Below are 13,042 nucleotides of genomic sequence, written 5' to 3'. Positions count from 1 at the left end.
CCAGGTTTCTGTTAAAACCAAAAAGGCAAGAAAGTGTGCCTCTCTTTGGTAAAGGCAAAGTTGGCTGTATGACTCAGGACCTCAAAATTCCATCTATATAGAATAGCGGGAGATGGAGGTCAGTCCACAGAAAATCATTTTCCTTTGAAAATGAAAGGTGACAAATGTATTCTAAGAAAATACAATGAGAAATATTATAACATGTGAGTAAAACCTAACAAATCCTGTTTATATCCATCATCTCTTAATTCTCACAACCATCTTATGAGGAAGAGGGGGAGGAAACTGAGACTCAGAGGTCACAGCCCACGAGGTCGCAGGTGGACCCAACATCTGCCCTTCCTACGCTGTCATGTCATGCTGTGAGCTACTGAGAAAAACGTGGATGCTCTTTTTCCCACTGTGGGAAGCATTCTGACTATAGGAGGTAAGATAATTCACATGTGAAGGGGCCGCCATTCCCCAGCCTCATTTCCATTCTCCTCACCTATAAAATAAGAACAATACTACTCACTCTGCAGGGTGTTGGAAGGATTACTGATACCACGTGTGAGTGACCAGCTCTGTGCTGGACACACAGTCAGAACTCAGAACGTGGTAACAGCAGCCGCTGCTGACTGAGTGGACAGTGCGCCCTCTTCAGGGACAGGCACCCGCTCCCTCCCAGCGAGCTGGGGCTCCGGACCTGAACAGGCAGTACCTCCAGATGCAAAGGTCCCAGCTCTGGCTGGGAACAGAGATGGGCCACCCACCTCCAGATCTCAGCAATCCCACAGCCTTCTCTCCCCACCAGGGCAGGCTAACTCCTGTCCTTCCCTTCAGGTTTCTCTAAGTCAGGGACCCAGAGAGGATCCAGGAATGCGTTTCAGTGTTCTGTGGATCCCCTGACGTTAGATATTAGATGCTTATTTTTTGGTGGGCAAGGATGATTGCTTCCACCAAATTCTCAGAGGTTATACGTTTGACCATCATCCCTTCTTCAAATTAAGAATTACTGCTCTAAATTACCCACAGCAGATCACACACCTCCCCCATACTCTGTCTCCTGTCAGACCACCAAGCACGTCTACGACTCATGCTACATATTGACTTTAGGTGCATAGACAATTTGGAAACGCCTTCATAAGCAACACAGCCTGAATCAGAAGACCATATGAAACAGAACACTTATAATGAGCCCTATTAGGAGTAACCTACCGCTTGCGGAAGGCCTCCTATGTAAGGGGCACTGACCCAGGTATTTCACATATGTGAGCTCCAACCCTCACAACTCATACACTCACGCCCTCAGTCCCCCTTTGTATTTACACACCAGACATGATACCATGGGCTGTAGATGCAATGGTGAAAAATCAGACAGGATACCTGCCCTCATGGAGCTTACGCTGACATGGGAGAAGAAGATCAAAGGCCACTCAAGAAAATGTACAGTACCATTGTGCTAAATATTACAAAGAGGAGCCACACAGCACTATGAGAACCCATCATGGGCAGCATAAACCTCTTTACAGTGGTCAGGGAGGGAGTCCCCAAGGAATCATGAGTAAGTTTCAATCCGAAGAAAGAGTGAACACTTCACTGGGCAAAGGGGAGGTGTGGAGGTGGGGAGAGAAGAGGCAGAAGAGAAAGGAGACAGGAGTTCTGGGCAAAAGGCATGTGCAAAAGCCCTGCAGCAGGAGGGCACCCAGCACCTCTGAGGGGAGCACAGAAGGACTTGGGGCTGGATCCACACAGGGGCCAGGCCATGCAGAGTCCTGTACGCCACGGGAAGGAATGAGGTGTCTATTCTTAGAGCACGGGAGAGAAGGCATTGCTATGCTTCAATCTGAGAGTGACACGATCAGATTTGCTTTTCAGAGGACTGCCTGGGGTGATATGGGGATGGACTGGGGGGAGGCCTAAGCAGCAAGGAGCCCCATTAGGAGGAACTGCAGGAAAGCAGACAAAAGACCATGAAGCTCAGATCGGGGTGGTGGCAGAAGAAACGCAAAAGCGGAAGACCGACAGAAGTTTAGGACACAAAATCTATGGGACACGGAGGTGGTAAAAACGGAGAGGTGTCTAGCAAGCTGCCCAGATTTCTGGCTCTCGGGACTGGACGGATGACGGTGTCATCAAGACAGCGATGCCCAGAAGAGGGCCAGACTTGGGCGAAGATCATGATTCAGCTTGGAGATACTGAATTCGAGGAGCTGGAGAAGGCAGCAGGGGGCTGGATACCGCAGTCCGGGGGTCCAGAGGAGGTTCAGGCTGGAGAATGTGGCCACTAGGGTTGTGGGCACCAGACTCCCCCAGATGAGAAAACAAACTGAAAAGAGAGAAACCTGGAGGGATTCCAACAGTTCTCCAGCTTTCCGTGAGGACAGCAGGGCTCACAGAGGAACAGTGGCTTCTCGGGAGTCAAAGTCCTGGTAAGAGGAGGCAGGAAATAATATATGAAGCCAGAGAACAACTGCAGGGGCTCACACTGAAGACAATGCCTATTTGTGGAAGAACAGGATAAAAAATCTCAAAGAAACTTCATGACTCAAGGAACACGAAAGAGCAACTGGAATTATGTGAAAGCAAATGAACAAGATCCATGCCATAAAGGCCGGAGTGACCTCAAGTGAAGTGATACGTAGGTTTCACAGAAATCATTTCTTCAGTGCTCTGCTCAAGTCCACAAGTGATCCTGCCTGTCCACAAGGAACTCTCTCCTCTCTACATGCACACATCACATGCCCATTAAGTGTCTGGCATTACACTAAATGCAGAGGATGTGCTGTGGGGTATAACACGGTCTCTGTGCTAACACTGCTCACGGGCTGGTCGGTGATACGGGCAAGGCAGACAAGCAGCAAACCAAGATTACACGCGAGCCCAGTCACTGCCAGGAGGCAGGCTGCTACCAGGACACAGAGGAGGGATACCAAACAGTACAAGGAATCCGCCAGCGCTTCCCAGGGGTGATGAACCGGAAAGGGGGTGGGGTGAGGCATTAGCCAGGTGCAGGAAGGACAACGGACAGGCGTGACTGAAGGTGGGAAGATGGGGGGAAGATGGGGGGATTAGGGGCGTCTGGAGGTCACAGTTGCAGCCACAGCATAGGATGCATCTTGGGGAGCATCAGAAGGTAAGGCTAGAGGGATAGGCAGGCGCCAGGTTTGAGGAGGCATTGAATGCTAATATTTCTAACTTTATCTTGAAGTCAACAGGAACCACAGAAGGGTTTTAAGTAGAAGAGTGACACAATGCAATTTCTGTGTTAGAAAATGCGTTTGGGCAGCAGTGTGGGGAATGGATGGGACATTCAGGACCACAGAAGGGAGGTCTGCCAGGAGGCCATGAAACTCCTAAGAGCCCACCAATCTGCACAGCTTCTGGTGATCCTGTCTACAAGACTGGGCACAGATGCACAGATAAACAACCAAAAGTATCATCCGTATTATTTCGTTGGCACTTCTCTTCCGTGACTTGAGTTTCTAGTTAACTTTCCACAAGTCAATGTCTCATCTCCCCCTAGAAGGCAAGAACAGGTATAATCATATTTCATAATTTCTGGCTCATAGGAGGTGCTCGGTATATGCGCTGAGCCATGCCAGGCTTTCCTGAGATCAACCTTAGCCAAGCGAAGGATCTGTGTCTGTGTTGGCCAGTGGCTGGCCTCCAGGTCGGGGCCCTGGCGAACACGCCAAGACCGCTTCAACGGAGACTCCAGAGAGTCGTCCAGTCGTTAAAAACTGGCTGCTGCTGATAGGGCTTCCCTGGTGGCGCAGTGGTTGAGAGTCCGCCTGCCGATGCAGGGGACACGGGTTCGTCCCCTGGTCCGGGAGGATCCCAGGTGCCGCGGAGCGGCTGGGCCCGTGAGCCGTGGCTGCTGAGCCTGCGCGTCCGGAGCCTGTGCTCCGCAACGGGAGAGGCCACAGCAGTGAGAGGCCCGCGTACCGCAAAAACAACAACAACAACAAAAAACTGGCTGCTGCTGAGAAAGAAAGAAAGTGAGCACCTGCTATTATGCTGGCATTTTATCCACATCATCACGTTTCTCCTTCAGCAGCCGTGTAGGAGGTAGGATTAGCACCACAGAACAAGTAGACCCAGGTGAAGAAAGGGTGTGCAAAATCACCAAGTTCACGGAGCTACTAGATGGCAATGCTGGGTATCAAAGCCAGGCTTATTTGATTCCAAATGTCAAGCAGGGACCGCCTCTCCCCCAGTGACATGAGAATGGAATGGAAGAAAGTGCAAAGGCTTTGGAATGAGACAATTCGGCCGTGTGACTCTGAGTCTCATTTTTGTCAAACAGAAAATGCAGATATTGAGAATACCTATTTCACCAAGTTATTACGCGATCCAGTACATGAAAGCCCCTTTTAAACTGTCACGTGCTCTGCAAACTGTTATTTCAGTAGAGCTGCCCTCTGGGGAGGACTACGCATTCACCACACACAACGTGAAATCCAGCTGCTTTGACACTCAGGCCGTTTCGCCCCGCCTGCCGTCACAACACGGCCTCGCCTTCGACTGGGCTTCAAATCATCAATGGTTGGTCTCGCGGCTACTAATTTAGCTACTGTTCCGTGAACATGCCTGGGGTGGTGGTGGTGGGGAGAATTTTAATAAAAATCCAGTCCTCAGTCATCAATTTAAATAGGGCTCCCTCTGAAAAACAAAACGCTAATGTGTTTGAGAAAAAAAGTGTACTTACAAAAAGGTATCTGAAGTTCAGGCTAAGAGTCAGGGTGCCAGGGAGAGGCCTGTCTCTTCTCAGCTCTGATACATCTACACAGCGACTGAAACTCTCCCACTTAATTTCAAAACTGCATAGTACTCATCACGAATTTTTTTATTTTTAACTTTCAGTGTCTGATACAGCTAAGACACCTTACTATGTATCTCATCACGTCGAAAACACACAGTACTCTTTCCCTCATTCAAAAGAATTGTATTCAGGGCCTGGGACAAGGGCTGGCCACCACGCTGACACGGATACGTCAGACTTGGTCCTTGCCCTCTGAGAGCCTACAGCCTAACAGCACAAAAGGCACTGTATGCAAGCGAGTGAGTGGAGCAGGCAAGGGGGAGGTCGGGGGGCAAGGGCAGTGAGGTCAGAGGGGACAGGTCACACCTGCCACACCATGAGACGGCCTCACCGTGGAGGCAGGGTTTCAGCAAGGGAGAGAGTTTCTTAGAATCCACACAGGCAGGACCTCTTTCAGGAAGATGATAACAACACAAGGACAAAGAGAGATGGAGGAAAAGTTCTAGGTGTATTTGCTCAGGGGGCATGTCTGGTGGAAAACAGCGAATCTTAGCTGGAGCAATGGTTTGTGAGGAAAACAGTGGAAGATGAGGCAGGCAAGGTGGTTTGGAGGCAGAAGGAAGACACCGTGGACTCTTGATCCGTGAACGACACAGGGAACGTGAGGGGTCTGAGGGAGATCCTTCCCACGGGGAAGCAAGAGACTCTCACTGTCCAGCAGTGAGAGGACCGGGACCTGAACTAGCATGGTAGCTCTGGCAATAAATGAAAATATAGATACAAAATGTATCAGGAAGAAAAACAGAAATAACTTTACCACTAAGAGGAAGCGAGGAATCCAAAATTACTCTGAGGTGTCACAGAGCTAAGAAAATCTGGCGGAGGAGCTGATCTGGGAACTGCAGGGGTGGAAGAGGGTAAAGATAAAGAAATGTTCTGAAACGTTCTTTGCAGGGCTTAAGAAACCTAAACGAGTACAAATTTTGCAGTGGTCTATCATAACATGAACATCAGATTTTCTTAATGGATAATAAAATGATACTCAAAGTTTCTCTGACCTTGGTCCTCTGACCTTGGAAGAAATCACTGTAGTGTTTAAGCAAGGAAACCAGCACCATGGTCTCATCATACTTGATTAAGAAGTAAGGCAGTGCTGGGACTCCTTCTGTTTGACAAAGATCATCATATGCTCGTTCAAGGGCTTGAATCTGAAAACAGGAAACACTGGGTTATTCTCTAGAAAATTACACATCTAGTTCTGAGCTAAAAATTAACATAAAATAAAAGGTATTACTTTCAAGCCAGAAGACTGTAAATGACTGATCACACTTTTGCAGCAAACAAACATAAGAGTGCCCCAAATCGTACCACCTCACTTTTATATGATGCTTTCCACGTGCATGGTGAAGTGTCTCAGACAGGGGCACAAAGGGACATTGTATGGGACAGCAGGATGGCTCCCGGTTCCCTAAGTTGTCACCACAAAGGTTTAGAGAGGTAGCCGAATGTTATCTCTCCTGTGACAGCCAAGCATGAATCTACCACAGATGAATTTTTCCTTGACCCTTTCTATAATTTTTAACAGCTTTATTGACACATGCTTACTTCACTTACAATACAACTGACTCATTCACAGTGCACAATTCAATGTTGTTTTTAGCATGTTCACAGGAATTTGCAACCATCACCCCAATAACTTGAGAACATTTTTGTCCCCATTAAAAGAAACCTCAAACCCATCACCAGTCAATCCCTAGGAATACTCTTTTACTCCCACTTACATTTCTCCTTAGAAAATTAATTCCACAAAACCATAACCTTTGACTTGTCTTAGTAACTGAGCTTACTATTATTTTTAATTAATAAGGGCTGCTCCCTGGCTTCGGAATTCAGGGTTTCAGCGAATGTCGCGCTTCATGAATTCAAGTCACCTTGCCACTCAATCTTTGCCTCAACAACAATCAGAATTTGGGGGGTGAGGGTCTGTGTTCTACCAACCTGATTATTTTCATTGCTCTTCTGGAAACCATCTCTAATGACCTTATTATCTTTCTTCAACTGCAAAGACTAGCTCTGCATGTACTGTTCTTAATGTAGAAGCTCTGCAACTTGGCGCAAAGGAAGGAGATCTTCTATTTGGTTTCAAAGACCCTCTCCCCAAAGTATATTGCCTCACGATCCCCACACTGAGAGTGGAGACCACACTTTGGCAAATTCCTGCAGTCTTTCAAAACGTTTCTATAATGCCTCCCTACTGCTTTTAGCATTTCAACCAATGTTGCTGAGAACCTGGAGGAGCGCTGCTCACTCTTCAAAATGCGCTTACAGACACTGTGCAGGTAAGTCTGCTTCCAGTACCAGCTTTGGAGGATTCCACAGGAACCACCTCTTCAGCCAGACGAGTGCCAGCGTGTCTTTAGAATGAGCTAGATAAACTATTCATGCACGTTAAACCCAGTTTTACCCGCATTTTATTTGTTGATACCTGTGCTGGTGAGAACCTTTGATCCAAGCCCACTGGCCCCCGAATGAGGGGTATACTCTCTGGAAGGCAGAGAGCGGGGGAGCAAAACCAATAGTAGAAGTGGTACTTCTTTAGATCCTAGAAGAAGCAATATAATGTATCAGAACAGCGCCAATGGTTAAACTGAAATGCACCTATTAATTTAACTTCCCAGTAGCTACGTAAGACAGAAAACTTTAACGCACGCAAGATACAACCAGCTTGTCAGAAATTCTCATCTCCAGCAGAACTCATGATAGGATATGGAAACTCTGTGTTCATCCAAAATATTCCCACACACCACACACTAATATATCATGATAGACATAATATATTTTATAGGCCACTTGCTAACAGGAAGTATTCAGTAAGTAATTGACATTGTCGGCATCATTGTTTAATACACAAAATCACCCTGGGAGGTAACCGTTATTGTCCCATTTTATAGACAGGAAACTGAAGCTTACAGAGGGGTGAAAAAGCTTGAACAAAACAAAGATACTAAGTGGCAGAGAGGAGAGCAGAATTCTACTTCCAATACTTAGGCTCCTGTCCACGGTTCCACACATACACCATCTGTGGAGGTACGACCTCCAAACAGTTACCACTCTTTTCACAACTGAATGAACTAAGCATGCTATTAAAGTTATTACAATGTTCTATTCCTAACTATATATGCCTTAGATAATATAATGCCGTTTTCAGAAACGCCATGTTGGTGAAATTCAAGTCAACGACTAAGCACTTGCTGTGTACAAGGCAAAATGTTAGACACTCTGACAATAAGAAGATGAATAAAACCCAGTCCAGCCCTCGGGCAGCTCAGTCTCTGCAGGGAGCAGAGATAAAGTAAGTACATGATCAGCTGTATGAGTCACAGGAGAGCTTCCACAAGCTAAGGAGCATCGATGATATAAGAGGTCACATCTTCAGGGGTGTATGTGGCTGCCCCCGACCAGGGGAGGTGATGAAGGGGCAGTGACCTGTGAGGCTGTTCTAGATGCCATTCCCACTCAGGTCAAACGCTCTCGCCTCTGAATTCCTACACCAGGTGTGGCCTGAGTCACTCACATGGGAGGACTCCATGGTTATGTGGGTATCTGACAGCTTCCCCGCCAGTCCGTTACCACTGACCACTATGCAGTTTATTTGGCTACTTAATATTTCCTCTCGAATCTTGCTAAGAATAAAGAGGGGATGGCTGGTTGAAGACTTTTCATTGAGATATAATTCACGTACCATGAAAGTCGCCACGTTAAAGCGTACGAGTGGTTTTCTACTACAGTGACAAGGTTGTATCACTATCCCCACCAATTTCAGAACATATTCATCACCCCAAAAAGAAACCCCAACAGCAGAAGCTCCCCATTGGTTTATTAGTTAGAAATACCATTCATAGAAAACTCTTCATTCACCTCACTCTCATCCCCCGGAAACTCCTAGTCTGTTTTCTGTCTCTATGGATTTGCCTGTTCTGGGCTTTTCTAGTAAATGGAGTCATACTAGATGACTTTTTAAATATAAACTTACACATAAACGTGTGTCCAGATGAAAAAGTCTAGTAATTATAGTTTCCACAGTCTTTAATTCTGCCCACTAATTGATCAACTAAAAACAAATTCCCTTTAACAACAGCAAAGCAAACTGAAAAACTGAAATTTTAATAAAGTGTCTGTACCTTTGAGTCCTAAAAAGAGTAGAAAGGAAAGCAGAAAACACCTCCAGAGATTATTCTCTCTTCTTTGTATTTAAATGATTTGTCATAATTGATCTTTAGTAAAAGGTTAAACAATTCAAGATGAAGGACTTCACAGTTTCTAAGAAGCTTCATCAAGTCATCTTCAGAAGTCAAAAGGCTTGAATTTCTTAGAATTATTTGGGGATACAAAGGATCTGGATTACATTAAACATAAAGCCCTTTGTGTCTGATGATTTTTTAAGACAGAGACTTTTAATTTTTTTAAAGTCAGGCTAAGAATGCTCAGTAGAAAGGGCAACAGGGCCAATGCACATAATGACTCTGGGAAATGCCTTAAAACTTTAAGTGGGAGCTAAGACTATTTTCTCAGTTAAATGCAAATTGTCAATTAGATTATACTAACTAGAATTCTTGGTACAGAAAATGTATTGATGTTAAAGTAAGAAAACCAAAGTCTTTAATTAGCACTGCTTATATTTATCCTGAGCTTACAAAATTACTCAAATTTACAAATTACTAATGCCAAATTGGGCCTAGTAATCCCCTGAAGAATTTGAACCTTTTTCTATCTCGCCACTATCACACAGAAAGCATTTTAACTTGTTGGAAAATGTGCTCCTTGTAGATGGCCCCCCGGGGTATCGCTTCCAGTGTGGACCCTGTCTCTCTCTCCTTTGCCTTGGGCGGTACATCAGAGAGGCAGCATGAGTTAGAAATGGAGGACTAGTTCGTGGGGGACGAAGAAGGCAAGACCTATAACTGGCAAACGAAAAAAGGAAGAAAAATATAGGGAAGAGGGTTAATATCCAAAACGGATGAACCTGGGGTGAAACAGCCAACACACTTAATACGTGTCAACATCAGTACGTTTACATGCCCACCCCAAAAAATGTATTATAAAGAAATAAAGAGGAAAAGAAAATCAGCGTGGCCGACGTTGTTCACTGTAACATTTTTTTACCCGAGTCTAAAGAACATACACTTGACAGAATATTATATTGTCAACATAATTATAAAGGATAAATTAGTTTTATATGTAGATATATGGATACACACATGTATGCATATATATGTATATACACACACACGTGTGCATGTGTGCATGTAGCTGGTACTTCTACAATCGGCCCTTACCTTCCTCCCACTTTCCCCATCACCACGACCAGATCCTTTCCCTGCTTCCCTAGGCAGCAGATATTACCCGAATGTGATTTTTTTCTCCTCTTCAAGGCTACCCTTAAGGTTCACTTTAATTAGGTTTCACTTGCAAAAAATATTTTTCTTTCTTAAAAAGACACAGTTGTGTGGACAAGCTATGTAGGGTGATCCCCTCTCATCTAGAAGCCACCTGGGGATGGCTAAGATCCCTGAGTCGTTACCTGTTCCTCGAGTCGATGGACCCAGCAACTGAGCTCTGCAGCGCTGAACTTAACAAAGACATTAGCAATGATGAACTGTGGTCTGGAACCCGACTCTGTCACATCCTAAATGATGAGAGTCAGGCAACAACCACCAGTACAATCAGTAAGAATGAATTAATTTTGCATCAGTGGTAAGGGCCAGCACCATCTGGCCACTAACAGAGCATTTCTTTAACAGCCATGACTTGACTAACACAAGGGAAAAGCTTCAGGGAGAAGAGAGCAGACTGACCCACTGGCGCACTGGGCTTGGCCAGGGCAGTCTGCAGTCTAGATGCAGCCGAGTCCGTGGACTTACCGCAAATGTCAAGAGGAGGAACTTGTTGAGGAGGACAGGGTTGTCAAGAGCAGCCCCCGATCTGATGGATTCCCAGATCTGCCAGAAGAAGGAAAAGCATCAAAGCAGGTGCCAGGGCCTCCTCCCTCCCAGACACACGTGGAGCTGCCCAGCAGCAAGCCCTTCCTGCCCGCAGGCCCAGCACCACTCATCATGGGCAGTGATGTGCGTCACCACTCACTCTGCCCCCTTCACACTGCCTCTCCCCCAGCCCCACTCCCTGCAGACTGAGGAAAGTCAGAGAACCCAGAAGCCTCCTCTCAGTGGGGCTCAGCATCAGAGGAGGCAACCAGCCTGTTTACGGCTTCGTTACTTCCTTCAACAAATATTTACTTATTCTCAACTACAGAGCAAGCACATCGGGGCTACAGAAATAGGAGACACAGTCCCAACCCTCAAGAAGCTAACAGGCTGTGAGAGAGCCAGGCGTCAATGTCTGTACACCACTAGGCAGCAGGTGCCCTCACAGGAGGGGGGACAGTTCCTGGGAGGAGCCCTGACCTCAGCTAAGGACACGGGAGGGAAAGGAGCCAGGGAGGTGCTCCGGAGGCAGTGATCTGAACTATGTACAGGGATTTCTTAAAAGTCTTATTTGGGATTATCTTTCCCTGAAGAAGAAAAAAAATCAAGAGTATGGATACTCAGCACGGACTGTGACTGGAAGCAGAAGCTGGTCCTGGTCAGCGGCTGCTGATTGCAAGATGTTTTAGTAGTGAAGACTAGTTGCTAAACTTTGTGTCACTAAGCAAGACAAACAGTTGTGTCAATAAGAGCCATTGCCCACATGTGAGTGGAAGAGGGAAACAAGGAAAGAGAAGTTCCTGCTATTGAAATAATAACCTTGGAGGAGCTGGACCACAGGAGAGGAGGCCCCGCTTCTGAAAAACCAGGGTGGGGCAGGAACTGCTGGGGGTTGCGGGAAGCTGAGCCTCAGATGAGCGATGAGGATAGGATTCCTGTGGGGAGCAACGTGCTTTTTTCGATGATGGCCTAAGACCTGACCCACCTCTTTGGAGTCGGCCTTTGACATGTGCAGCCAAAGCAGGAGCCCAGGAGCAGTCGAGCCGCAGGCCGAGTCAATCAACCATGGTCACCCATCCCAGGGGACGGGAAGGACTCCCTCCTCAGGCCAAAGGCAGGAGACTTCCCTCTCTGACCACGACCCTCACATAAATCAGACTCTTTTCTAAGACTAGTGTGAAGACCATCGACTAAGTGGTGTTAGAGGGGCTGGGATAAACTGCCCCTCATGTATTCCTCACACTAACTCAGACGTGAAGAAGTAAAAGAAAGACATTCCAGGCAGAGAGAACATCATGTCCCAAGGAGAGAGGAGAGAACAAAAAGTGGTGAAGGAAGGAATTCTAAGTGATTTGCTATGACTGGATCAAAGACAGCGAGGGCAAGAGTGACAGGACAGAAAGGCCACAGGGCCACAGAGGCCAGGCCACAGGGAGCCTTTAAATGAGACGGAGCCATGTAGGTTCAGCCCTGAGGACCCTGGAGAGACTGCATGATCAGTTATGACAGCATTGCAGTGCTCAGAACCAGAAAGCCTCTTCAAGGGGCGTGAAGAACAGAGAACCCAAATGCATTCAGACACAGGAACAGAGCTCACAGAGAGAGGTCAAGCTGCTGCAAAATGCTAACTAGAGATCAGCAGCAGAGCCTTCACACCCTGCCCTGCACTGACCTTCCAGCCTATCCCCAGGCGAGAGCCTCGCTGCCTCCCCCCTGACCTTCCCGTCAACGCAGAAGCCCAGTTACGCTTGAACACTGGCTATATACTAGCTTCTATAACAGAGTCATGCACCTCAGGATCAGAGGCATCATGCCTGTGGGACCATGGAAAATATGACAGGTACCTTACGTTTCCCAGCTAACCTCGTTTGCTGCTTGTTCCAGAAGTAGCTTCTTATCTGCAGCCTTGAAAGCCTCAAGTGTGTTGGTGTTATACAGCGTTCCAACCGCTGGGCAGCAGTGGGCTGGTGTGGGAGCATTCCTGGATACAGAGAAACATGTTAACAGGCACAGCTGGGACTCAGAGAGCCAGGGACTGACAAACAAACCAGACTACAATGGGAGACAAGGACAGTGTTCTGCAGGGCAAAGAGAAGACTGATTCATATTTCTTTGGAAAAAGATGAATATCGGGCTTCCCTGGTGGCACAGTGGTTGAGAATCCGCCTGCCGATGCAGGGTACACGGGTTCGTGCCCCGGTCCGGGAGGATCCCACATGCAACGGAGCGGCTGGGCCCGTGAGCCATGGCCGCTGAGCCTGCGCGTCCGGAGCCTGTGCTCCACAACGGGAGAGGCCACGACAGTGAGAGGCCCGCG

General features: G+C 47.1%; 1 protein-coding gene across 8 annotated transcripts in view; it reads right to left on the bottom strand.

The window, feature by feature from the left end:
• The window catches only part of ATG7 (autophagy related 7), a 300,602-nt gene that overhangs the window by 203,574 nt on the left and 83,986 nt on the right, over positions 1-13,042 (bottom strand). For 6 of the 8 annotated variants that reach the window (XR_013830150.1, XR_013830151.1, XR_013830152.1 and 3 more), the window contains exons 4-7: positions 12,589-12,706; positions 10,666-10,743; positions 7,230-7,346; positions 5,803-5,952 (exon numbers count right to left, since the gene is read on the bottom strand). Coding sequence is in view for 4 of the 8 variants with exons in the window: in XM_079933862.1 (XP_079789988.1) it covers positions 5,803-5,952; positions 7,230-7,346; positions 10,666-10,743; positions 12,589-12,706 (463 nt within the window). In the remaining 4 variants the exon portion in view is untranslated. Of the gene's footprint in view, positions 1-5,802; positions 5,953-7,229; positions 7,347-10,665; positions 10,744-12,588; positions 12,707-13,042 lie in introns of those variants that run through there. The other 2 variants (XM_079933863.1, XM_079933864.1) reach the window with 2 other exon arrangements.

Source organism: Stenella coeruleoalba, assembly GCF_951394435.1.
Source record: "Stenella coeruleoalba genome assembly, chromosome: 10".
In the NCBI taxonomy this organism is placed as follows: domain Eukaryota; kingdom Metazoa; phylum Chordata; class Mammalia; order Artiodactyla; family Delphinidae; genus Stenella; species Stenella coeruleoalba.
This window is presented reverse-complemented; position numbering and strand designations above follow the sequence as displayed.